This window comes from Anabas testudineus, chromosome 24, assembly GCF_900324465.2.
Source record: "Anabas testudineus chromosome 24, fAnaTes1.2, whole genome shotgun sequence".
In the NCBI taxonomy this organism is placed as follows: Eukaryota; Metazoa; Chordata; class Actinopteri; order Anabantiformes; family Anabantidae; genus Anabas; species Anabas testudineus.
In genome coordinates this window covers 1,274,068-1,301,358 of record NC_046632.1, presented here as the reverse complement: position 1 = coordinate 1,301,358, position 27,291 = coordinate 1,274,068, and the positions used below count along the sequence as shown (strand labels likewise).

General features: G+C 41.9%; 2 protein-coding genes across 2 annotated transcripts; both read left to right on the top strand.

The window, feature by feature from the left end:
- Positions 1 to 1,047: 1,047 nt before the first annotated feature.
- Positions 1,048 to 1,953, top strand: LOC113149380 (gamma-crystallin M3-like). Its single transcript, XM_026341481.1, has one exon. It carries the CDS (start codon positions 1,345 to 1,347, stop codon positions 1,894 to 1,896), a length of 552 nt encoding a protein of 183 aa, XP_026197266.1. The 5' UTR covers positions 1,048 to 1,344; the 3' UTR covers positions 1,897 to 1,953.
- A 21,406-nt stretch (positions 1,954 to 23,359) lies between these two features.
- Positions 23,360 to 26,688, top strand: marcksa (myristoylated alanine-rich protein kinase C substrate a). The gene is made up of 2 exons (XM_026342011.1): positions 23,360 to 23,789; positions 24,760 to 26,688. Exons 1-2 carry the CDS (start codon positions 23,694 to 23,696, stop codon positions 25,477 to 25,479), a joined length of 816 nt encoding a protein of 271 aa, XP_026197796.1. The 5' UTR covers positions 23,360 to 23,693; the 3' UTR covers positions 25,480 to 26,688.
- The last annotated feature ends 603 nt before the right edge of the window (positions 26,689 to 27,291 follow it).

Sequence of the window (27,291 nt, the reverse complement as noted above, 5' to 3'; positions counted from 1 at the left end):
AATAGTTGAGTATTTGACCCAGATTTCATGATTCAAACAATTTAAACTAACTAACTATCTTCTAACTATTTATCTTCTTCAAATAATGCAGAAGGATTATTATCCCATTGATTGAAACATCTGACTCTAATATCCAATTTAAATTAATTGATCGTTTTTTCCATATTAACATAATTAAGGTTGGAACAATTTTCCTCCATAAATAAATAAACAAATAATGTTTTGTCTAATTTGTTTTATTTATAAAAATTTAAGGGCATATTTATACAGAAATAGAGAAAAGTCTAAAGCTTATGTCCACACAGCTGTCTGAAAAGTACTTTTCCCACTAAAATGGCTGCTGTGCATCACACATATACAAAGCTCAGTCAGTAAATAAACCAAACTTTAAACAAGTTCAACATTAATGCAGAACAGAATCCTAAATCAACACACAATAGGATGAGCATCAGGTCAAGGAGATTTCCACCACATTGACATCAATAGCATTGTTTTGTTATTACATTACAAAGAATAATTCATTTTCCAGAGTATCAATTTGTTAAATCAACATGCTCTAAAGGCTGAAATGAATAATTAATTCCTGAAGCTGTGCATATTCATCACAAGGAATGGTACTATAAAATATATATTATATATAAACATATAATATAAAAAAAACACTAAACAATATGAATCTGTCTTGACCCTGTGAAGCCATTTAAATCATGCCTTTAATGGACATATAGTCCTAATGTAATATAACTGTATTGTGCTGTCAGAGTGTTATTTAATAGATGTGGCAACTACCACTTCATTATAGAAAGCCCTAATAAATTTTATTATCAGTCACAGTCATCCGTGTTAAGGCTGAAGGCTGGTTAGAAAGTCAGTGACACTGTGTAGTAGTATTCAGTAAACAGTTATAAATAATGGAGGTTTGATACAAAATGCTTCTTTTTTAAAAGAATCCTCCACTGACAATATTAATAGATGATCTGGCAGATTGTTAAGAATAAGGTGACAAAACAAAATTGTAAAGCTAAGAATGACATTGTGCACTAAAGTGATGTTCAAAAGGTGGAATTGCTCTTTGTTGACCATTTCAAAGAGGTTTTGTTTGACAGTATTTGAAGTGAAACCGCCTCTCTAAGGTATTTTAGTGGAACAACTCTAACAGTGGACAACCCTCAATGCTCTATGGGCTTCTATGGCATGTTGCTGGGTCAGGCTGTTTTGACAAAAGGGCCCTCTGCTTATCAGCTATAAAAACGAAGGTCTCCACCAGGTAGAGAAGCAGTTCAGCTCCAAGAGCAGCAGCAGCAGCAGCAGCAGCAGCAGCAGCAGTGACAACACCTGGCAAAGATGAGCTCCAGCGGCATGAACATGATGAGCAGAATCATCTTCTACGAGGACAGGAACTTTCAGGGCCGCTCCTATGAGTGCATGAGCGACTGCCCCGACATGTCCTCCTACCTGAGTCGCTGCCACTCCTGCAGGGTGGAGAGGGGCTGCTTCATGGTCTACGACCGCACCAACTACATGGGAAACCAGTACTTCCTGAGGAGGGGCGAGTACGCCGACTACATGAGCATGCTGGGCATGAGCGACAACATCAGGTCCTGCCGCATGATCCCTATGTACAGAGGTTCCTTCAGGATGAGGATCTACGAGAGAGAGAACTTCCAGGGCCACATGCACGAGCTCAGGGAGGACTGTGAGAACATCATGGACCGCTACAGCATGTCCAGCTTCATGTCCTGCAACGTGATGGAGGGCCACTGGCTGATGTATGAGCAGCCCAACTTCAGAGGAAGGATGATGTACATGGGGCCTGGAGAGTACAGGAACTTCATGAGCATGGGCTGGAGCGGAAGGTTCACAAGCATGAGGCGCATCACTGATTCCTGCTACTAGATGACGACTCATGACGGTGCAGCAACTAGTTCCTGAACAAATATTCGACAAGGGCTAACAAACTCTTCTACAACAACATCCATTTGTATGAACTTCATATCCAGATTTTATTGAGGCCTGGTTGATAAAGAGATTAATAACAGGCTACATATGGAAACAGTAATCAAGTCCTAATAAAGTACTTTCTTTTAAACATATGTTGGACTCAACTTTGATTTCCTTTTCTCCTGTCTTAATGACGTCATTTCTTTTTCCTACTATTTCTAAAGGTACCTCATCAGTTATCTGTTCTAATGTAGGACAGGGTAACTGAACAAACACAACTAATGCAAAAATTCATTCAATGAGTTTGTAAAAAATGTGAGCTGGTTAATCCCAAACTAAACAATGAACTCAGCTTATTTGTGGATCCACTGTGTGTTTAAATCTGATCATTTCAGCAGCGACAAAGACTGACAAATACATGACCCCAAAAGGCAAATCTTGGCAAAACAAAAAAACATAAGAGTTACTGAGAAGGTTTAACAAGTCTGTGAGCCACACTTTCAATTGATCGGGCATTTGAGTGCTGGCAACACTGGCACTAAGGTTAGTGAAAAACCTGTTTAAAAAGAAGTGAGTCTGGCAGGAGAGGACTTCCATCAAAGCTGCTTTTGTGAGTCACATCAAGGCAAGGCCCTAACCGTTTGAAAAACAGCATGAGGTGAAGGAGGCCAGCATTTTCTTCAGCCCAAACAGCACTGCTGTGGAAACCAAACCAGCATGGCAAACACAAGTCTTGACTGCAGCAGCAACAAAAATTGGAATCATATGAATGATTGCTGTCATTCGTAGTCACAGGGACAATGGTGGGAAAGGATTAGACGCTTTGAGGGCTTCTGGGTGGTTCATTGTGTGTGGACATGGTGTGGTCAGCGCTGAGACTGTGCTTGCATCACCTCACACATCAGTCTGTGATCATGGCACAACTTGTACCCAACAGCTGGACTATAATTGGTGAGTCTGGATTTGTTATAAGGCTTAGAGGTGCTGGGAACTGTGGGCTGTAGGGGCTGGGGGAGGAACCAGTCTTCTGCCAAAAGCTCTCCCAGATATGCATAGGAGAGGAGGAGGAGAGAAAAGAAGAGAAGATTGCTGAAGTTTATTGAGATCAGACTGCTGAAAAGCTGAAATCAGTATCCTAAGCAGACCAGTTGAGTGCAGAACAAAAAAGTATAGAAAAGACAAGGACAAGAAAAGATTAGGTTATATTACAAACATTATTCAACCAACTACTGAGCCTCAGGGGAAAGTACAAGCTGCAGGCATCACTGGACCAGAGGTTTTTCCCATAATACTGTGTAATGTGTAGACTGTAAATGAAAGCGTGTTTTGCCCTCATCCCCAGAAACCACACCAGTACTTCTTAATTAAAATCGTACACTGCTAGAGGTTTGTTGATGTGTCCGTTACGTGCTGATTTGACAAAACACAAATGTATTTAGTAAATGTACAATGTAAACACAATACTGACAAAAAACAGTCTTTAAACTAGATTTTGACCTTAGCCCCAATAGCAGGGTCACAAAATGCATGTCAAAGACATGAGGGAGATGATGAAGATGATGGTTTTAAAACAGACAGGTCAGTCTGGTGAAAATGAAGGTGAATGGTAAACTCATTAGCCAAAGCTTCACAGCTAGGGTAATGCTCACATTATATAACGCTCACAAAACCTTAACCTAATAGGCAGAAGTTGTGCCAACTCCGTCCCCTGTTCCTGTCTTGGTTCCGATGCAATTAAGATTTAAAAAATGTAATCACACTATAGTCTTGGAACATTTTACTCACTATGTAGAAATATTTATCTGGTTGCAATCATGTTGTGTAGAAAGCACATTTAGATTTGCAGTTTGGCAGCATAGTAGTTTTATTTTTTTATTTTTTTAAAAAGGTGGGTGTGCAAGATTACTAGCAATATTTTGGATGTGCTCACTTTTGGTTTTCTCTCCAAATGAATTCATGTCGATAATAAGTAACTAAGTAACTTTGGCGAGTACAATTTCATTTTGACCCTTCCACTAGGTAAATCACACAGGTTACATATATTTTGATAAACTAGATTTGTCCTTTAAGTATTTCATCCTGTAGATGAAATAAAGTTTATGACAAATCTCATAAGAGCTGCTTTTGGGCCTTGGGCTGAATTGAGTCTCAAGGATCCGTTTCAGAAATTGTACTGAAACTGTGGTCACGTCTCTATAGGATTTCTAGCACAGCTAAGGGTATTTAGTTGCATTCACTCGAGGGAGATTTGCACTCAATGCATTGCATTTGGTGGAGGCTTTGTTTTGCGGACTTTTATTTGTCTGGTGCTATAGAACAAGGCTGACAAGCTGGAAAATCTTGTTTAAGGCAAAAGGTGGCTGAGATGGAATATCAGACCAGTGACCCCAAGGCCAGGGGCAAGCGATATGTGTGTGAGGCGGTGGGATCTTTCACAGAGAGTCAATGGGATTTCCCTGGTACGTCCGAAGAACATGTGTGAACAAGTATAGAGCTAAAAGAATTTAGTATTACCACAGTAAGAAGAATCTTATTTCACACGCTGACTGAAGCAAACAGCTGCACATGCTGCTCGCCTGTGTTGTAAGCGCCCACAAACATACTGTATCGCAAGACCTATCACATTAACACATCTCTAATGCTGCAGTTTATAGGTAAATATTGTGACCAAATTGCCTTACGGCTACTTCATTTCTCGTAAGAAAGAAAAAACTTTGATTAACAGATGAGGGCGATCAGGTATATTGCTGTTTTAAATGGAAGTCCAGCTTCAGATGGTAAACAGATTTGTGGTACTACCTCTGTGGGAACATGCTTTTGACACATTTCACAGTCGTGTCACTCTGCTTCTCATCTGACTTTAATTAGCCACAATATCGCTTTTCATTAATCTCTTCATCTTTGGATTCCTTGGGCAGTATCATTATTTTCTCTTACCTCACTTCTGCTCCTGATGCAGTGGTGTCAGTCAGTGTTCAACTCAAAACATTATCACGTGCTGCTGCCTGGCGATACTTGAATACTATGGTCTGTGCCATGTGCATCAACATAACCTGACATGGTTATAACTCTTTAAGTCACATGATTGGTTTGCACTTTGATATTCTTTCATGTTTTATGTCAAAACATGGATGAAATGGGTTCTATGGCAAAGGTTATAGACCATGTCATAAATTTCTCTCTGGGAATAGATATTTTACGATAGACATCTTTATCAATTTATTACCCAGCCCTAAATATAAGTTATAAATACTAGATAAGTTATCCTTCATTAATTAAGGCTCCTACTTGAACGCATGTCAGGAGCAGGTGCATTCCTCTGACAAGACATAAGGATTGGTCTGTGATCCTGCTTTAGTGATGAGAAAAGTTAAAGGCTTTCACATATTTGAGTTTTCTATCCTGAATGCTTGTGCTGATAGGCTGTAGACTGGAGTTTTGAGTTTTAAATCAATAGTTTCTATGGTTTACAGAATGTGGTCTAGATGGGATGGGACCTGCTTGTCCTGGGAGTCAGCCTGGCAGCCACCATGTGGCTATTAGCCATGTTACAAACTGCCACAGCAGGTACTCAGAAACAGACAGACAGAGTGCTGATTGTCACTGATGTCATCTGAGCCGAGTGTTGGCAGTTGGCAGGACAGGTTCCACCCAGCAAAAATGTGAAGTGACACTGTGTTATTGTGACAAAATCGAGCAGGGGCCAGTCTTATTCCAGGGGGTTCTGTTGGCCAGAGACAGGGACACTGTGCTGCGGGCCAACTTTGTAATGCGAGCTGAACCCAAACTGCCTGCTTCCCTTTGTGTGAGTGGTGAACAAACTGCTGTAGTTAGCAGCAAAAACTCGTACTGCCTGTGTTTGTTTCAGGTCAGTCAGGCAAGTCAGTGCACAGGCTCTGAATACATGCCTGAATCAGTTCCAGTGAAATAAACAGCATAGCACTCTGACCTGCTTTATTGTTTTACATTTTGAGTGTAGTATAGCTTCATTATGAGCAACAGAAGTGAGATAGAGAATGAGAGCAGACCACTGACTCAACATGTGGGGTGGAAAAAGAGCTGGCAGTGAATTATGGGAGCATATGGCACAGGATGTGAGAAACAACGGGAGTTACCTATGGTTTAAAGGAAATAATAAATAATAAAAAAAGCTATCGCTTCTATTACAGGCAGCAGAAAGATAACATTAGTAGCCACAAAAAGGGAAACTAACACTGTGAAGACTTTACATTTTCAAATGTGTGTTTGGTGATCCCCTCATCACCATGCAGGGTGATGAATGGGCGAGAAAGTGGAGGGGGCAGGGTTGAAACCACTATGAAAAGGGGGTACAGCCCCGTCCTCTGCTACTCCTCAGGTCAGGCAGCCTTGCACTCCTCTACCCTTTACCAGCCGCTGCATGGTCAGGGTATTGTGGAGCTGTTGCCATAGAGATGTGGGTCAGAGTGCTGATGTGTGAGCATGGAGTGGATTTGGAGCTGGCAGCAGAGTGCAAACAGCTCAGACTGGAGCCAGCAGTAAACTCTGGCTGAATCTAGGTCACCGGGATTCTCCAGAGCAGCACAAGTTACTGCAGCGGGGGTACAAGTGGGTGGGAGAGGGTGGGAGAGTGAGTGCATTGCATTTAATTCTTTCTATGAATGAAATATTTGTTGGTCTGTCCATAACTTTCTGTTGTAAATGTATTTCATCTCAACATTTCTACACCTAGTATTTATTTAAAATGATTTTTAAAGAAAAAGTCTCTGATTTACATTTAGATTGTGGTCGGGTACATCATGTATGCTGTTTGCTTTAATTATCCTTGTGGATAATTATGTGGCAAACTGAACTGACAGGACACACTTTAGGTAGACACACACCTGTGTTTTTACTGCATGTCAAGAGAAGCCAATTGATGAAGTCCTGGGACCTCTTTTAAGAGTCCAGTGGGAGACCATATTATCATATCATATATAACTGGAATGATCAGATACAGATTTTTTTAGTAAGCTGATATTTTATTGCATCAGCTACTTTTATGTTTAGCAAATAGAGATAATTTTGCTCATCCAGCTGTTATTTTATTAGACCTTGGTCTAGAGACGTGGGAGCAGCAAGTAATATAAAATCCAAGAGCCGTCAAGAAAAACGGATTTCAGAGGACAACCAAGGTTAAAAGTCATTAGTCAAAAGGTTGTAGATTATCATTCTCTTCATCCATCTACCCTTTATCCTAACCGTTTGGCCTCTCAAGAGTCATGGCAGTGCTGGAGCATGTCCCAGCTGTCATTGGGTTAGAGGCATGGTGCACTCTGAACCGAGTGTCGGTCTATTACAGGGCTGACATCCAGAGACAATCATTCACACCTATGGGTGAGGTGAGGACTACCCAGTGAAAACCCACACAGACACCGGGAGAACATGCAAACTCCACACAGGAGTGGAAGAAGGAGGAAGAAGACCTGTAGATGTTGTTCAAACCCAAACCAGGTCCTTCTAGCTGTGAGGCAACACTGCCACGCTATGCGAACCACTACACCACTGTGTCCCCCCTCATTCTCTTCACTAAAAGTAAAGTCAAGTGGGCACCACATTAAACCATTGAAGGCCAGTTGTATATTGCACTATTGTACTGACATCAGCTATCTATCTAAAACAAGCAGATGGTGAAGTCTTTCCTGCCACTGAGACAACACAGAGCTTCATCTCCTGCATCAACCAAATTTAATTCCAACCCCTGGTGAATCTTTGACCATGTGGGAAACAACCACTCCCATTCTTTCTCCATCACCACAGACAGACAAAAGCCACCAGATGAGAGATGGATTGCCATCCTTTCCTTTTGAGGATCATGCATACAAAGGAATGGAATGCTAATGCTAAATGGAGACGTAGTCGAACCGGCGTGATGTTGCTGAATCACAAGCTTGACAGGAGAAATAAATGAGTAAATGATTTACTGCTAAGTAGAGTTAAAACTCAGTCACTGAGTAAGTTTAATAGAGAAGAACAGTCTTAAAAACCTTTATTCTTCTTTTAAATGGAAAAGGTAAAAGGTATAAGTGGAGTCTTTCTGTCTTTCTGTTAAAACAGTTTCTCTAAAACATCTTTTTGCTGATATATTAGTCTATTATAAAGTTTGCAGACATGTTGGAGTTGCCTGTTTACACGAGTATAATTTTCTAGCCACCATATCAGGTGTTTTCCATTTCATAGTGGTGTCCAAATGATAAGTGAGAATTCTCATACCCTGTTTAGTGGTTGGTAATCCTTCAGAGTGAACCTCATATCTCCATACTGATCAAAGTTAAGTTTTTAAATCAATGTTCAGTTGCATTATCACACAATAAGCAGCATTAATGCTCATTAAATCAGACACAGTGGTTGTATGTGTGTGTGTGTGTGTGTGCAAAGCAAGTTTAAATCATTTGCAGTAAATATAGTAAATGTGCAAAACCTCTGATATTATCATCAGTCCCTACAGGCAGCGTGATTTGAATATCATACAAAACAGGTGATGAAGCCCAATGTTTAAATGTCAAGCCCATGTAAATCTAAGACTCAGACTGACTGCTGTTGCCATGGTTAAAACAAACACACTTTTAAAGGGAAGAGCACGAAAAAGATAATATCTACAAACTTGATGCTGTAAAATACATTAAGATGAGAAAACGTAGGGTTGAGCTCCGGTTTGAAGGGGATAGATGAGTGGTTGTGACAGCTTCAGGCAGTTTCTAATGTTTTAAAATTGTCCCTGTCTCTTCCAAACATGCTGCTGACTCACAAGCCAGGGACTCTCAGCCAGCAGAGTTTTCACTTGTAACTGAATTCCCCATTTACACAAGATGACTGTGTAACCAGCGCAGGCCCCATCACCGGGGAAACCTGGAGGCCTTTTATTCTGAACAAGAAAAGGGAGGCAAAACAAAATTAGCTGAGATGAAGCACCTATTCATCTGATGCATAGGCTGATTACTTCACTGGTTGCCATTAAAATGTCCATGATCATTTCTCCTGATACACTGAATTTGATTTAACTAGCCATCCTGCTATTTAGAAGAAAGAGTCTGTGAAAGTTTAAATAATAACACAAGGGGGATGTCAGTAAGTCATTATACTTTGAAACAAACTCACAGAAGCCGTGGATAACTCACTGCATTACTCACTTGCGAAGACAATATAAATGTTTTCTAGTATTTGGTTTTTGAAAAGGGAAAAAGAAAATGTTAAAACAAAAGGAAAATGATTTATCGTGAGGTTGCACAAAGATCTGGCACAACTGTGGTACTGCTGAGCCATCCTGCTGAAGGACCTGGATGCAGACTCAGTGTTTTGCAGCTATGTTCTCTGTAGTGCTACATTTTAAGTAAGCCAAAATAAAACTTGGATTAACATGAACTCATTAGTTCTAGCAAAATAGGCTATGGCTACACTGAGGGCATAATGTTACACATCAACGTTACATCACATTGTTATTAGCGAGTTAAAATTGGAAAATATAGTATATTGGTTAAGTTATTACTCATTACACATTACATTTAAAAAGTTTATACTTAACTAACAACTCAGCAATCAAGGTAACTAAGTTATTTAATTTATTATTTAGCTTAGTTCCACACCTCCAAATCCTCCACACACACTCCCACAACAAGGCCTCCCGTGCCCATACTTCATCCCTACAGTGACGTCATGATTTGGGGCGACTTTACTGCCTGGACAACCTCTCACCATGGAGGGATAAATTAACTCTCAGGTTTATCAATGTACAACATACCTTCAGTGAGAGTCCAGACCTTAAACCAATGAAGATGCTGTGATATGACATTTGCACCAGATGCCTTAAGAATTTATCTAAGCTGAAGCAATGCTATGAAGAAGAATGATCCAAAGTTCCTCCTGGATGTTGTGTAAGTCTGATCCACAGCTACAGGAAGAACTTAATGAGGTTATTGCTGCTAAACGTAGTTTAACCAGTAACTTTACTTAACTTTTCCACTATCACTCTAAATGTTCAATAAAAACATTTTTTAAAAAGGTTGTTTTTTATTATCTTGTCAATATTGTTTTTGTTCATATTTATGACTTTGGTGAAAATCAGATCACATTTCATGACCAATTTATGCAGAAACACAGAAATTTGAATCTGCTTATTCGGTTTGGAGTTGTGCATTGACTTAGGCAGAGAAAATACAAGCACAAACGAAGCAAATGAACTCAAATTAATGATCTGTTTTATAACACTGTTTGTTTTAGAGTTTAACAGAAGCACAACTAAACAGTCTTTGTGTCAGTGAAAGTTTCCTGAACAAGTGGAACTCTCAGTTCAGCATCTATGTATCTTTCACAAGGCCTAATTCATAGCTGTTCCTCTTGTATCCCTCTTCAACACTATTCACTGGTGCCTTTATCCCTCCAGACAAATCCGAAGCCACTGTGACCATAGCCTTGCTGTTCTTTACATGAAATACCAACTACAACTATTAGGGTACTGAGAGTTATACTGTAGAGAGCTTGGGAACATAACATTCGTAGACCTTGAAAGACCTTTCAAAGGAAGACAACAATGCCTTTCCGGCATTCCAGAGGGAATATGTACATATGCCCTAGAGCAAAAACGGGGGAGAGCTCACATTCCTGCTGTACAGGACTCACAATTAGCCTAACAGAAAGATGTCTAAGAGGTCTTGTCAAGGATGAAGAAGCCCAATTGAGATTAACTGTTTTATTCTAGGCAGTTGAATGAGTTCTGTTGATCTATGCAGCATGGGGGCACATCATCAATGTGTTTCCCATAAACTCTCTGCAGGAAAAAGTAGCCCCAGATGTAAGATTAAATCCAGGCATGGGCAGCAGTGCATGTGTCACATGACAAAGAATTTCCTTCCATCTGTTATTGGGAATCACAAGTGTGACAGGACTCAATGTGCTCATTGTGCTCTATAGCATCACTTCTTATCTTCAGCGAGCGACAAGGAGAGAGCTGCCACAGGTTTAGAGATGTTTGAGCTTAACATGGTGAAGATTACAACAGTGCATACGCCACACGTACTTACTCGCATTCTAAAGACGAGGAAACTGTTTGTCCCCAGTGGGAAAAGGAGTGTCCAGAAGATGGACTGGAGTGTATCTGTAAATCGATCGAATATGAAAAATTAGATGACAACTGAATTTGAATTGACCAACAAAACAGTTATAGATGTTCTATCTGTAAAAGCAGTAAATACCACACACTGTCAGCCCCAGATTTCTCTTACTAAAGCCTCTTAGGTTGAGTAAGGTATCTCTGTGGTGCATTTATCGCAAGAGAATCTCACAAAGCTGAGTCTGAGAGTCATACATGTACATGCACAGTAAACTGAGTATTCTTGAGTGTAACTCAAGACACTGTCACTACCACTTACTGCATGTGGATAAAACAAGGGCAGACTTAAGAATAGAAATCACACACAACTCTTGCTGTTTCCAGATTTGATTGTATACATTAAATATGAGCAACATTTCAAACTCATTAAAGGGTGCAACTGTGTGCAACATCCTAATTGTAATCATAGACTCCCTTTATATTCAGATAAGTCTACTCTTAGACTTTAATTAATTATTTCCAAATCAGACTCCAGGCTAATTCTGCACTTGGCACTTTTCAACATGGGGTCTGGAAGGACTACCACGTATCTAAGGAAAAACTGTGTGATGCTGCAGCGCACATCGTGCCAGTAATAGGCTAGGTGAATCACTGCAGCTAAATGCCATGAATTCAATGAAATCCTGAAGGACACAAAATATCTGAAAACTGTTTGGTGAGCAGTAATTTGAACTATTTAAAAGATTACGTTCAGATATGATCCACAATATGCTCTGATGTTGGTGAAGATACGCAGTCATCCCGGTGAAGTTATCTGGAAGTTGAGTTTTGGAAACTGGACTTCCTTTTCGTTAGGTGGAAAGTCTCACTATACTCATCCAAGTAGCGTCTTCAATCTGAGTTACAGTGGCAAGAATTTCATGGTTTTCTGCATTAATTTGTCATAAACTGTGATTTGATCTTAATCTAAGTCAAGAGTATTACAATAGTTACATCATAATTACAATAGTTAAAGAGATATTACAACGGGAAAAGAGGAAACTGTCTCAGACGCAGGTGTGACACTCTGGATTTGAGAACCATGGTTCCTCTGTACACTTTTATTTACCTGGATCATGCTTTTTTTCATATTTTCATTTTTATAAGCAAAAAATTTCCGATGGATTTTCCTTACTATACCTAGTGTACCAATACACAGCTGTAGTACCTGTAGTGCGCACATTATAATGTCTTTGTTCACTATCTATGTTGTGAAAACATCAGGTTTCCAGAAATTCAAAGTGCTTCCTGGTAACAGTTTAGTTCAAACTGCTAGCATCTCTCCTGTCGAGCTGGTGACAGATCAGAGCAGCAGACCTAAGTCATGCTGGCCTGCTTCATGTTGCCTGGCTGCACTGCTGACTCAATTTCCATTACTGGTGTCTGTTTATGTTTTCAATGCCATCATCCTGCCACACTGTTGCACCTGCATTACTGTGTACAAAAAGATAGGAGGTGATATGAAGCAGAAATGATGACTGTTGCAGAGACTTTTAGGGAGTGACACTGCATACTAAAATCTGACTTTTTCTCTCTTCATGTAGAGATGAATTCATTCATTGATAGGATGTTCAATAACTCCTTAAAAACCCTTCAGTTAATCCAAAATGCTGCAGCCAGAGTTTTTTTTATAAAGCTTATAGTCAGAGCAGGCTCATGTGACTCTGAACTATCTCTTAGTTATGCTGCTATAGATACGTTTGCTGAGCGACCTCTACTGATACACTACATTGCATGTCATTAACTTTGTGTCTTCTCTCTCCCATAGTTCTGCTTCCTGTTCTCTGTTTTCCTCACTCCAACCGGTCAAGGCAGATGGCCGCCCACCCTGAGCCTGGTTCTGCTGGAGGTTTCTTCCATTTTTCCTCTTCACTGTCTCCCAGTGCTGATCGAGTGGGATTGTTGGGTTTTCTATCAAATCCTGTATACAGTTATAATTTGTAAGGTCTTAAGCCTTAGACTGGGAAGTACCTTAAGATGACTGAAGAGATACGTCCTTTCATAAATAAACTGCATTCAACTGAATTGAAATTGAAATGACGCAGAGGATCTGTGCATGTTTTAAAGGATCAATATGGGCTAAAATAAACCTGATTAAAATTGGATTCTTGCTTTACTTTACTCTACTGACTTTTTTCTCAGCATGCTGCTGTTGCAACACTGCTCTCCTTCACAGCTGCACAGGAGAGTGACAGTTAAGGGGTGTGAATGTCATGTGGGCACAAAATGCATGGATTTTCTTCACTATAGCTATTTACCATTAGCAGTTATCAGTGTACAAAACATTCAGTTACCAGTCATTTTTAGCCAGTGCTGTTGCTGCATTTTCTGGTTAAAATGACAAAAGATGCTGCCAGAGAAGTTTTACTGCAAGTAAATACCAAAATATTATTTCAATATTTACTTGCAGTATTGGCAGAGGGTAAACATTAAAGGGCTCTGATCAGAATCTAGGCAAAAAAAAAAAAAAAAACGTACCCAACTTACTGTCCCTAATACACTTCTCATCTCACTTGTTCCTTGTCATGCGCAAGTCCATTTCTTAAGTGTATGTAGAGCGGGCACAAAATGGAGTGGAGTTAAAATACTGCCACGATCACTGTTCCTCTAACAATACCAGGTGCAACAAGGCATTGCTGAGGCTTGAAGGAGATATTCAAGAATCCCTCTAAGGTTGCTAGCTGCCAGCTGGCCAGCAGTCACTGAGCCTTTCCTTCCCATTCACATTCCCCCCGTCCCTGTTTCCCACATACCTGGATCAGCTCGAACACCTCAGGTGTTGTCTCAGCCAGCCTAGGTCACAGCACAGATACAGATACAGCAGATACTGATGTAGAAGTTAGGCCTGTTTTTTCCCCACATACTTGCATATATTATATAATAAGTACCTCAGTTCTTGTTATTACTTCATCTTCTCTATCTCCAGTGTGTGACCACGCAGACAGCACACTGGTGATCACAGAGCTGTGGTTTCCTTTCTTCACGTCACACACAACACGTCCAGCTGATATCGTCATTACAGTACTGTATCTGGGCTGTTTACTCTAACATCAGAACCCATTAGGGGAAGAAGAAATTGTGACCCTGTTTAGATTATTAATTCAACCTTCAGTTTTAAGCTAATTAGAGACCAGGGCCAAAAATCAAAGTCGGAAACTTTGCTGGTGGTAAGGGAAGCACTAATTAGCACAGTCACATATACTTTCATGGACTTTTCAAGTATGAATTAGTGCTACATCTGAATGACCTAGTTGTTGAGTCACATAGCATGAGGTCCCCTGACTAAGGTGGTTTGTTTCAATTCTCATTTGGTCACAACTAACTCACCTTGCTTGAAGTTTAAGAATTATTTTTGAATTGATTGTAGCTTGGGACATCTTTCTATTTGCATTGTCCATTTGTCCAAATAAGGTGAAAATGGCAAGAATTTGGGCATTTCCTTTCTGTCACACTGTAAAAAAGTACTACCGTGCCAGTATTTCAGCAGTCATACTCATTATAAAGCAGGAAACCCCAAACTTTAGCTCACTGGGTGTAATTATATCTGTAAGAGATCAGTTTCACTAGTTTTGTAAAAAGCAACTAATGATCAACTGTTTACCATTTGTTACAAACAGCATTAGTACTGAATTTATACCTGATAACCGACACATAAAAGTGATCTAACAAAGACAACTTGTGTTACATGCTATCATAAGCTCACATGCTGCACACACTATGTAAAGACATTTTTCTCATGTGGTTGGTTCACAGTGAAGGCATGTGGTAAACACAGTTCACTGTTAAGGGATCTTTTATCAACGGAGCCAAATATTTGGGTTTCAGAAACACTGAGCGGAACAACTGTTCCAGTTTTACGATGTCCAAGCATTGATTGTATCATGGTAGCTTCAACTGCTGTATGTTAACTGTAAAATTTCAGAGAGAGGGAGGGCTGGCTTTCACCTTGTGCTAATGGTAGCTTATGTGGCACCTTGTAGCTTTATGATACAGCATGTTTGGGAGCATATTTATACACACACACAAAAAAAAAAACATATTAAAGAGCAAATTCACACTTCAATTAATACATTTGACTTGTATTTTATTCCTTAATAGCAGAGACAAAGAAATCTCAAAACACCTCATTTAACACAGAACTTAAAAATTATTATGAATCCAAAACACTTAAACCAGTTCATATCCTGAATCAAGGATTTAAAGGTTATGGACATACGGGTAGACCCAGAGATGCAAGTGTTGAAACAGTGTTTAAGCTTACGAACAGGGGGGAGGGCTTGGACAAGGCAAGTAGATAATTTCTGAGTGAATGGATGAAAGTTCGAATGGGAAGCAAGTCCAAGGGAGACCAGCAAACACGAGTCATTCTCCAGACAAATAACACACGGGCAAGAGCTTGGAATGTACAGTACGCTGCATCATCACGATGCATCATTATGGACTATCACCACAATGGTGGTGGTCCAAATTACCCCTGGTCTAATGTGATACATCAGTAAAACTAATGTGATCATTAGTAGTGATGGATGAGGCATTTTTAGATATCAATCAAATGAACCGTTTAAGGGGAGTAGACCCTTAAGGCCTATTAACAGCTGACTGATGGCTTTTAAGAACGCCTTGTTGTTGAAACGACTGTGGCTTGGGGAAGAGGGGCTTCGCAGTTGTGATTCTGATCCAGTTCCTGCTGGCCCTTAAATTCCTGCTTTAAATGCTGCTGATCTGAGGCAGCGCACACAGCGGCAGTCCTGTTTACTGAAGCCACGGATCAGGGCTCCTCGCCACACGTTTGTCATTAATTGGGAGCAACTGGCTGCTGTAGGCATTAACACTGTCCAAGTGTTTGAGGACAGAAACAGTGTGAGGTGGGGTCACTACACTGACAATTCAAGGATTTTATATTGTGTCAAGGACTCGTGTCTGGACTTCAGTAGCTCTAAACTGACAGTTGTTGATGCTTTGTTTGCTGGCTGTCCTACAATCTTACCACTTCAACAACATTTATCACCTTTTGACGTTGTTAGAGGGAGAACACATTGGCAAACACATACATTGTACATTGTATACTTAGCTTTTTAACTGAAAACAGCTGTCTGTTGTAAATTGTTGTAAACAATACAGATGAGATTTTGTGGGCTGAAAGCCCAAAACAATAAGGTTGGACATCAGGGATTGCCTGATTTCAGTCCTCTCACTTACAACAGGGTTGAACATGAGCTCAGATGACACGAGGGAGACTTTGAGGTATATCCTGAATGGTGGTGTTAAGAGTTTAAAACATTTCAGATGCTTTCTGGCTGAACTAATGCTTTTAACCCTTTAAGAATAATGACGTACTTTATTGGTCCCCTTGAGGAAATTGCTGTTTGGACAGTAGATGAAGGTGCTACTGTGGGGTATCTTGTCCAAGGACACCTCAACATATAGCCAGGGGAACCAGAACCCCTGGGGTTTACAGATGAACACTCTACCAACTGAGCTAACTGGCCTGAAGTGTTTTGTTTTGAAGCACCGACAATTTCCAGGTCTGTCTTGTAACTTCCTGTTGCTGCTACTGGCTGTAAGAGATGCAAGCAAAACGTCTCTACCATAATCACCTCACACAGCCTGCTATACATTTCTCACGTTGCAGCACCATTCCTGTTCTATAAATGGACCTGACATTGTCACATCCACAACAGATGTTGGATGAAAATATCGACTAGGAAGCAAAGACTACCTTAGCTCTACCTGCATCTATGTCTTGACGTCTGAAAACCTTATGTGGTTGTTTACCACAGACCAGCCAGCACTTCTTTGGTCACAACTAACTCGCCTTACTCGTCACACAGTGTTTGTTCTGTTTCATTTAGTTTGATTATTATATTGCGATAATGCAGTTGAATTGGATCTTGCCCCACTATAATAATTGTAATAACAATCCAATCCAACTTTATTTATAAAAAAAACAGCACAAAAGAGGTCTTGGCTAAAAAAGCTGGTGTTATCATCCCATCTGTTGGGTAAGCAAGAAAAAGAGCTGTAGTTCCAAACGAGTCACTCATTCAAGAGGGTTCATCTGTGAAACATGTTCAAAAAATATTAGTGTGAGATTTTAGTAATTAGTAAAGTAAAGGATTTTTACTTTGTAAATAAACAAACAAACAAGCAGATTTGTAGCCACAGATGTATTTTTGCAGTGTATGCAAGCTGTATGCAGCATAACTCGGTGGTGCACTGGCAGACCAAACCTCCACTCTGCGAGACACATGCTGCTTCTGCTGCATCTGTCAGCCACTGGTATCCCTGTGGCTGCAGCCTGTGCTGAAACAGCAATCTGCACAGACAAAAGTCTCATCAACGCGCACAAACAACAGTCTGACCCCCGCTGCCACCTCCTCCCACCCCCACGAACACACACACACACACACACCACATCATTCAGTTTCTGTCTGTGTCATGCTTTAAATTGAACCCTTGCAAAGAAACATATGAATAAATGCGAACCTATGAGTACACATGATGGACTCAGCATCTCTCAGATCAGCTGGCAGCTTGGTCTCAATATGTGTAATCGCTTCTTTAAAACTGAAGCACGCTCTTTGTTAGACAAAGGTTGAGGGTTGTGGATAAAAAACAGGGTCTACATGAGCGACTTAACCCTTCATTTATGAAAAAGACTTAACATCAGTGTAGGAATGTGGATGATATCCAAGCTCTTACACATCCACTGGATACGTTGAGGAGGTAAATCTGCAGGAAACGGATGTAGTGTTCCCTCTGTGTTTCACTACTCCCACACACAGATGTAGGAAAACTTTTTTTTGATGTTCACAGGCAGCTTGTTAGAGGTAAATTGCAGTTTATTACAACTTGGGTCTTTTATAGTTTGGATCATTATTCCTAGTAATACTGTGTGTGTACTCACCAAGTTCATGTCTGAGGCCTTGTTAAGTAAAATCACTGCTCAACTCTGTGACCCCATCAGGAGTCACTGTAATGAGGTCACTGTGTTCTCTGTCTTCAGACATTAACTTATTGAGCTCAAGAACTAATAAAATAAAACCCAAAGGTCACGTTAAGACATGGAAGTTGGTTCATTTTGGACAGGTCACTGAATACTTGTTCAACTGTAAACAGTAAATCGAATCGAGAGCGATGGCTGTGATGTAATATTAACTGATGGGACGGCCTACAATGTGGTCTGCAGGTACTGCTATCTCAGTAAACACCAGGAGATTGCTTAGGAGACCGCTGGCGGGATGTTTTGGGGTGTATTCCCTCAAAAGGAGGTCGCAGGCGCACATGTAGTGAGGAGCTAAATAGATACCAGCTGGAGGGTACATTTAAGGCTAAACCTAGACTAGTCAGCGTGGTATGTTTTTAATCTGTTCTGAGGGTACAAAGGCAGACGTTGTGGGGCTCTTTTTCAAAGAACCATCAACCACGTTCAGTTTTTTCTTTTCATGCAGCACGAATAAAAGCTTGATTCATCACATTGCATCAGTTTGCTGTTCTCCAGCAGCAAGAATTTCCTTGATGCAAGTTGGTATTACTCTGATCATCTACCCCTGCCAGAAAGTAAAAACCCACATTTCCCTACATGCAAAGCTGCTCCAAATCACCTCAATGCTGAGTTGCATTAAGAAGTAAAGGTGAAAACCTTTAGCTATGGTATTAATCAAAAGTCACACATGTTGACAGTCAACATGTAAATATAAAGAATGAATCACAGCAAACCGTGCTGACTTCACTGGAGATCCTCTGGTTCCCAGCACAGTCACCTGATGCTTCCCCCTCACCCCTGTGCACCTGTCCTTCATGCTCTTTATCACTCACTACAGACACTAGCTTGTTGTTTTGATCTCCCCTTGACTTTTTGACTGATATCCTTAATGGAAGGATTTGCTAGTTAGGCTTCATTGTTTTATTAGCTACAGCTTTTGCTGCACTCATAGCAGTCCCATGTAATGCAGGATCTGCACTGATTTATTAATATATAATCTATAGTTGAGCTTAGAAATAAACTCAAAAAATATAAACTTTAAAGTGCAATTTAACAAAAAGCAATTTTCAATCAAAATCATTTTTTACAGTAAACAATTAGTGTATAGGGAAACATACAATGTCCTTCAACACATGGACCAAGCCGGTCTGTCCCGATTCTAATCTTTCCATGTGTCCAATTGGACATTTGTGCTGCATGTAATAAAATTCCATGCAGGCGTACCGAGAATGGGGCAGACGTGAGGTCATAGAGACCTTGAACTTTGACCACCAATTCTTGTCAGTTCATCTAAGTGGACATTTGTGAAACTGTGACCAGGGGAATGAGACAGACAACCCAAAAACACAATGCATTTAGCCATGCCTGTCACCTGCATGGTGTTTCTGCACAATTACTTGGTAAACTTCAAAAATGATCATTTGAAATAACTTGAATCATTTTAGCAGATGACCTAATTCTGACCTGATTCTGGGTGAAACAGATGGTGAAACTGACCTAAACTGTTGATCAGAGTTTATTTAACTGAACTGATGATGGGCTCTTTGCTGCTGATTTGCGACTATACAAATAAATTGAATTGAATCGGAAAATTGAAACCTTCTTACAGCGTGCACATGTGGTTGTTTGCACTGACAGATGTGGTCAGACTTGGTCCAGTATTCTGAGGCTGCTCGTTATCTGGTTTATCATGAGAAAACGGGCAAAGAGGAAGTGCCAGAAAGCTATCCCTCCTGCTTCTTATCAGGTTCTCCCCCCCTGGCAAAACGGCCCCTGTTTTGTTCAAACACGTGGTTTATGCAAATAAAAGCCTGGCATGTGGAGCATGAAGTCACTGCCAGAGAAGACACCGCTAGCGATGAGCCCAGCGTGGTGTTTGACATGCAGGGTGCCTGAATCGCCATCTGTGTGAGTACAGAGGCACGCCCAAAACAGAAGGAGATATTCCCTGAACTCTCCCGGCCAGGGTGGGGGACCTGAGCAGAGGAAGAAACAAAGCGGCAGGAGCAGGAACTGGGGCCAGATCCACAGTGGGGAGTGGAGACCTGCAATTACACAAGCCAGCAAACGGACCTACCCTTCCCTCTCGCACAAAACACCGACTCCTGAAACAGAAGCTCACGTTTCCGCAGCTTTTGTGTGGGTCCAAGGGTTTGGTTCCTATACCTTTTGTATAGGAAACACATTAGCAAGTCTCCTGTTTTAGCAGCCAGGTTAAATCAGGCTATTCCCATAAGGCACATTAGGTCCAGCTAATAGCATTCCTGCAATGGCAGAAAAGCTGTGGACAAACATTTCCGCTTGGCCAGGTTAAGTTTTAAAGAACCTCTGTTCTCCCCCGTCCTTGTCCCATTCAGACAGGCCAGTGGGCTCCTCCCTGGTGTTTTGTGCAACACCATTCACAGAGCTCCATCACTCAGTGTCTCCAACTCTCTCCCCTGTTCTGTGCTCACTGAGTTGGAGAACACTGATGCTGGGTAAATGCACTCTGGCATTCCACAGTGAAGAAAAGTGTTAAGGGTGGGGCCCTTGGGAAGATAAAAAAAACAACAAGTGAGGGTTAAAAAGGAGTAGAAACATTAAAGAGTAGAAAAATGAATCTTGATCTAAACACTGTTACATGCCCCTCACATGCATGCACTCTTCTCAATTAATCTGACAGCATCTGAATTTGTCTGAATGAGCACCCTGGTCACTGTTCTCTTAAACACACAATGGTGCCAGATCAGACCTAGTACCACTTATGTCCCAGTTTCAACACAAGACTGAGCTGATCGGAGTCACATTAAGGAACAACCGCGCATAAGATGACGACATACTGATGCAGGACGTGGGCGGCACTGTGGTGTAGTGGTTAACACTGTGAAATCAAAAGTTAAAGTCAACTTTATTATCAAATGGACAATATACAGATAGTATAAAGCTGGGTGAAACTGCAGTACCTCCACACTCCAATGTGCATTGTAAACAGAGGTAACATTAAAGTGCACACAGACTGAAGATGTAGAAATAAAGTGAAAAGGAAGAACATGAATCTGAATGTGTGGCTTTTCTCTGGGCCCTCAGACATGCAGTTAGGTTTACTAATGACTACAAGTTGTATGAAGTTGTGAATGTTTGTCTGTCTCTATACGTCAGCCTTGTGATAGACTGGGGTTCTGTCCAGGGGTGTACCAGGGCATGCAGAGCACTGATTGGAATAATTGGGGCCAAACAATTCACACATTTTCATAGGTTACTAAAAAAATAATGACCAAAAAAACCACCATGTTTTAGCAAGCTGTACTATCCAGTCTCATGTGTGGCAAATACAGTGCACACACCCTGGCTCCCTACATCATGTTGGTGGTTAGGACTGAAAGAAGCCACGGGGAACATGTAATGTAAAATTCACCTACTATTTTGTTAATGTCATTGGATTTCCCCTTTATTGCCAATGTTCCTTATTCCACAGAACAGCAGCTTGATAGTCCCAGTAACCACTGGGTGAGAGATGGTTTTCCCACAACTCTACATGTGTTTTTCGACCACTCTAGTTAATCAGATAGACTTAAAAACAGTAAAAAAAACCACCACCAACTTCTGTAATTCAAGAGAACATCTACAAAACTCCAGGTGTTTTATCGGGCTGCCTTAAAAAGCCCCTAAACTTCAGCTATTAGAGAGCCTTTACCAAAAGTCCCAGAAGAACAATCACATAGCAAACAACTCCTGATCTGATTGGCTCTCACCCAGCTGTCAATCATGTAGCTGAGATGTTTGAATGAGTTGAGCCCAGGGGGGGGGGGGGGGGGGGGGGGGGGGCGCAGCTGCAAAGCCAGGTGTGGTCCACAATGAATAGCAGCCGTCACTGACCCGGCTTTTCCCATCAGTATGTGTGAACGGCCATAAAGAGGACTGTAATGTAAGTGTGTTGGGGGAGGAAGTGCTGCACTTTGCATCTCAGGTAAGAGCGGCCCAGCAGCACTGCTTTGCATTGCACTTGATAACATTTGAAATGCTCCAGGAGGCCCACCGCTGCTGTTCACCTGGTCGTGTTCAGCACAGCAGAGCACAGTTGACTCGGCCTCTGTAATTGATTTGCATTGCAAATGTCAGTTGAGGGGAAATGTTGACGTTATCCCATGGAGGCACATGACATCCAAACTACTAACTCTACACACACGGTTACAGATAAGAGCTCAGATAAGATAAGATTAGATAGACAGATAAGAGCTCACCAAATAAAATGGCCATTATGAAACCATGCACAGGTGAATAGTTAGAACAAGCTTAATGTCAGGGTTTAGTCAAACCAGGTCATCTTCTAATTGTGCTAATCTGAAGTTTATTCTATTTAACATCATATAAACATTGAGTTGAATATTAAACCCACATAAGTAGAGCTGTTTAATATATTCTAATATACGTACTTTATACTTTTAAAGCAAATAAATGTGAACACAAGCTGATGCTGTCATGCTGCATTCAAGGCGCACTAAACAAAACTGGACAAACAAAGATCCAATTGATATGGTGAGGACTTTCAGAAGACAAATGACTTGTTGTCAAACTGCAAAATGAATGATTTTATCACAGAGGCCAGGACCTGAACAGCATTTTTATTTTGTAGCACAGAACTGCACATGAGGTTTTTCTGTAAAATGGAGGCTTCTATGTGTCCTAAAAACCAATCGATCAACCAGAGTCTATAATATGCAGCTTTGGGAATTAAACTAGGGCTTGTGTGAGGCTATAAATCTTAAAATTAGTCTCCCTAATCTAACCAGCCCTTCAAGTGTTGGTCAGTGTGAAACTACAATAACTGAGAAGCAACAAAACAGACACACAGTCTAAAAGAATTGAACTTCTCTGACTGGTCAGAAGGCGAGGATGGTTTTGACAGCGCCTCGCCACATGAAGATACGTGTATTAGGAAAAGAGGAGAACAGTTGTGTGCAGCTTTGTGTCGTCATGACTGTCTCACAGCATCATTTCCACCAAGAACACAAACTAGTGGGCAACAAATGATCGCATTTAAACTGACACTGTTGGGACTCCTAATGGAGCAAAGAGAGAATGCAGTTTGAGTGCTCTCTGTATGTTTTAAAACTTTGTTGACTGTTGGGGAGAGAAACTGAACTTAATCCATTTAGTCTGATAAAGAAGCCACAGGCTACTACTACTTGAGTTAAACGTTGCCAATTGAAATTTTCAATAATTCTTATGTACCGTGAACGCACCTACAATCTATTGTTCACTCCCTTCAGAGACTCCGCCCATTGTGTGAGAGAAGGCCTCTGATTGGCTGCATCTCCATGCAGTGCCGTCATCGCTCGGAGCGCCCATTCATCTGTTCACTGGGGCGTTGGACTCCGCATCTTATTAGCAACAAGGGACATTTCTCCATTTTGCAGCCTGTCTACAGCGCCACGGACACCGATCTGGGATTTTATTGCTTCTAATCACCTGCCAGCGTTTTCCGTGCTATTTTGAAAAATCCTCCTCACTCTTAGCTGGACTTTGCCCTGTGGAACCCCCCCCACCCCTCCCCCTTTGTGCAGACAAGAGAGGGGAGACAGCAGCAGCAGCGAAGAGCTTTGCGTTTCAACAAAGAGACTTGTGGGTCTTTGTTCGTGTTTTTTTTGGGGGGATCGGTTCAGTTTCTTTGTTGGAGGGAAAAGCATGGGAGCGCAACTGTCCAAGACGCCCGGAAAGGCTGAAACCGCGGCTGAGAAGCCCGGAGAGGCAGCCGCTTCACCCACCAAGGCCAACGGACAGGTAAATGAAATTTTAACATCCAGCTCTTTACATCCATCAGCTAGGAGGAGGGGGTGGAGGGGTGGAGGGGTCTGCTCGTTGTGGAGGGCAACTGCGCTCTGAGGGCGCAATACGTGCGTAATTGTGCACAGATGGATACCCCATAGTGAGAGTGTAAAGAACAGTAGAAGAGTTTTTATTGGAATTATTCCTGATGGGCAGACAGGTTTTATTTCAGAGGAGGAGGACCTTTCTGTTGAGAGCATTTGAATGAAGGCATGTGTGGAGCTGGTGAATCCCTGACAAAAATCATTTGACGACTGCTTTCGGAGTCTTTGAATGAAATGTAGGAAGCTGTGAAATAAGACAACGTGCGCGGCCCGGCGCACACCACACAAAGGCGGTGTGCGCCCCGGAGCTCCGTGCCTTTTGTTACAGATGCTCAACTAGAAAGTGGAGATGGCAGCTATGACACAGGAGAGAGGCTCGGACCCGGTGCGTCCTAAAGAGAGAGAGACTGGGACTGGGGCTGCTCCTCGTCTTTAAGAATTCAAAGTTAGAGGGAAACAAATCAGAACCTCGTTGAAATGTTCAGTTCTGTACACGTTAAGTGTGGAAAAGCATCTGAACTCTGCTCCCCGTGATGTGCCGCGCACTAATGACCATCTGCTGTTTTTACGAGCAGCTGCTGTGCGCGCATCTACCGCCCCCTGGCGACGCAGCTGAAGCGCTGCGCTCATTCCCGCTGTGTTTATGATTGGAGTCCCGCACGAAAGCATCGTGAAACATGTTGCATTTCATCTCTTGTTTGACTCTGGGTTTGTTTGGGGCTGTTCCCATGTATTGAATTGAAAGCGTCCAGGCTGGACCGGGTCTGCTTTGTGACTGTGTACTGTAGTGATGGTGTCTGCTGCCCCTGGTGTCCACCAGCGGCACTGTTCGAGCTGAGTCTTGGCAACATGGCACTAACAGCTACTGTTTCTTTTTCCAGGAGAACGGCCATGTTAAAGCTAATGGGGATGCTTCTCCAGCAGCAGCTGAGAACGGTAAAGAGGAGGTGCAGGCCAACGGCAGCGCCACAGCCGAGGAGAGTCCCAAAGAGGAGGTAGACAAGGCCGAGGCCGCCCCCGCTGAGGAGGCAGCTGCAGATGGGGAGAAGGTAGAGGCAGCGTCTCCTGCTCCTGATGGGGGAGAGGCAGCGAAGGCGGAGGACGGTGCAACTCCCTCCACCAGCAACGAGACCCCCAAGAAGAAGAAGAAGAAGTTCTCCTTCAAAAAGTCATTCAAGCTCAGTGGCTTCTCTTTCAAGAAAACCAAAAAGGAGACGGGCGAAGGCGCTGAAAACGAGGAGGCAGCTCCTCCAGCAGCAGCATCCACCGAGGAGGAGGCCAAGGCTGAGGGCGCAGAGAAGGAGGCTGCTAGTGAGGAGGCCAAGCCCGCCGCAGAGGGGGAGGCTGCACCTGCTGCAGAGCAGGCCAAAGAGGAGGTAGAGGCCAAGCCAGAAGCAGAACCAGCAGCAGCAGCAGCACCAGCAGAGAAACCTGCTGAGGAGGCCAAGGAGGCCGCACCTGCAGAGGAGCCAAAGGAAGAGGAGAAGCCCGCAGCAGAGGAGAAGCCCGCCGCAGAGGAGGCACCCAAGACAGAGGAGGCCGCCCCAGCCTCGCAGGAGGCAGCGTCAGCGGAGGCTCCGACCGCCGAGGCCACAGAATAAGTTCGGAGAGCGGAGAGAAAATTTAAAAAGGAAGAAAACAACCAGATAATCAAAGAACATTTCCCTGTTTGTACATTGGAGTGACGCCGGGTCCTGGCTTTGAAGAACTTTTCTGCAACCGGGGATATTTTAAAGCTTTTCTTTATTTTTAATGTTTGGTTTCCATCCTCCAAGCCCCCACCCTTTACACAAAACCCATCTCAGTCCATCCACGGGCTAGAGCGGTGGGTGGCTTCGACATGTACAACAGATTAAATACATCCACACTCTGCCGTATATTTTTTCATCAGTATTAAGTTTTTTTCCCTTTTTGAATTTTTAGAAAAGAAAATGTAAAAAAAAAAAATTGGTATGGACATGCCCATGGTGTGAAGGAGGGGGGGGGAGTGAGCTGTAAATGAGGGAGGGTAGGGGCCCGGAAAATGTGCCACAGACTATTATGAAGAGTAGTCGAAAAACTATGAGACCAACATCGACACACGCAGTTTACAACACTAAATCCTTTTTACGACATGACGACAAGAAAAAAAAAAGAGTCCCAGACGTTAGGCTTGTAGGAATTCATATCCACTCGTAGGAGCGTTTCACTTCTCTTTAGCTGTGCCAGTCAGTAATCCAGTAGATGGAAAACTTGTATAGGCTTCATTGTTCATTGTTGGTTTTCTGACCTTTAATAAAAATGTAAGTATGTATAGGCGGGATGTTTTTAACTGTGATTATTGTACAAAATTAAATCTTGATCTCAAGAAGCACATGAAGTTTGCAGGTCTTTTTTGCCACCCGCTCATTTTTTGTAAGATAACACACACAAACACACACACACACTCAAAGAATCAAATCAAGAGTCATCCTGGAAGACCTTAAGCGATTTTGAACTCACAAACCGAGCTGTGATAAATGGAATGGTTACCTGTTTATATACTGTGGTATGTTTTTTTTTTTTTTTTAATTCCAGCAGGCAATGCTTTTTCAGTGGTCTTTGACAAAACATAAGGAATTTATCAGATGCAAATGTTTGTGTAGCATCTTGTCTCTCTCTCTCTCTCTCTCTTTTTTTCCTTTTGTAAATACTGGAGAAGCTTTGACCAATTTGACTTAGAGATGGAATGTAACTTTGCTTACAAAAATGCTATTAAACTCCTCAGCTTAAGGTGTTCTAATTTTCTGTGAGCACACTAAAAGCGAAAATAAATGTGAAGAAAAATTTGAGCTGCATCTGTCGTTATTTGTGCATTTTATCCTGCTGCTGACGGCGTCCCGTGCTGGTTTGTACTGTAGCCTTCACACATCTATCTCTAGGTAATGGGGATCCTCATCTGCACCCAGTTTTCAAAGATGGCTGTGAGATCTATCTGAACTCAGGTTCACTTTGAAGGGAATACTGACTGATAGAGGCCCCACAATGTTCCTGAATCATCCCAATTCTGATTCAAACCTCGCTCTAGCTTTTAGGGGCCACAGTACAAACAAGCAAATAAAAGGCTTAAAACAATATCACCTATCTAGTCAAGTGTTAGTGCAATTTAAACCCATGATCAAAGCTGATCCTGCTCAAGAAGAGGACGTTAAAGATGCCTTATCAAAAGTAGACTGAAGCCTGAAACAGAGTCTGATTGACTGATCACACCTGATCCAGCAGTGGGTGAGGCTGCACCCCAAGCACCACAGCTGACGTGCCTCACTCTGAACAGCATCGTTTGAGCTGCTGCTTCAAATGAAACGCTGGTGTAAGATGAACGGTGTCCTCACAGATGATTGGTATTTATTTACACCTTTTTGGTGCCGAATTCACCTCTATAAACTATTCGTGTA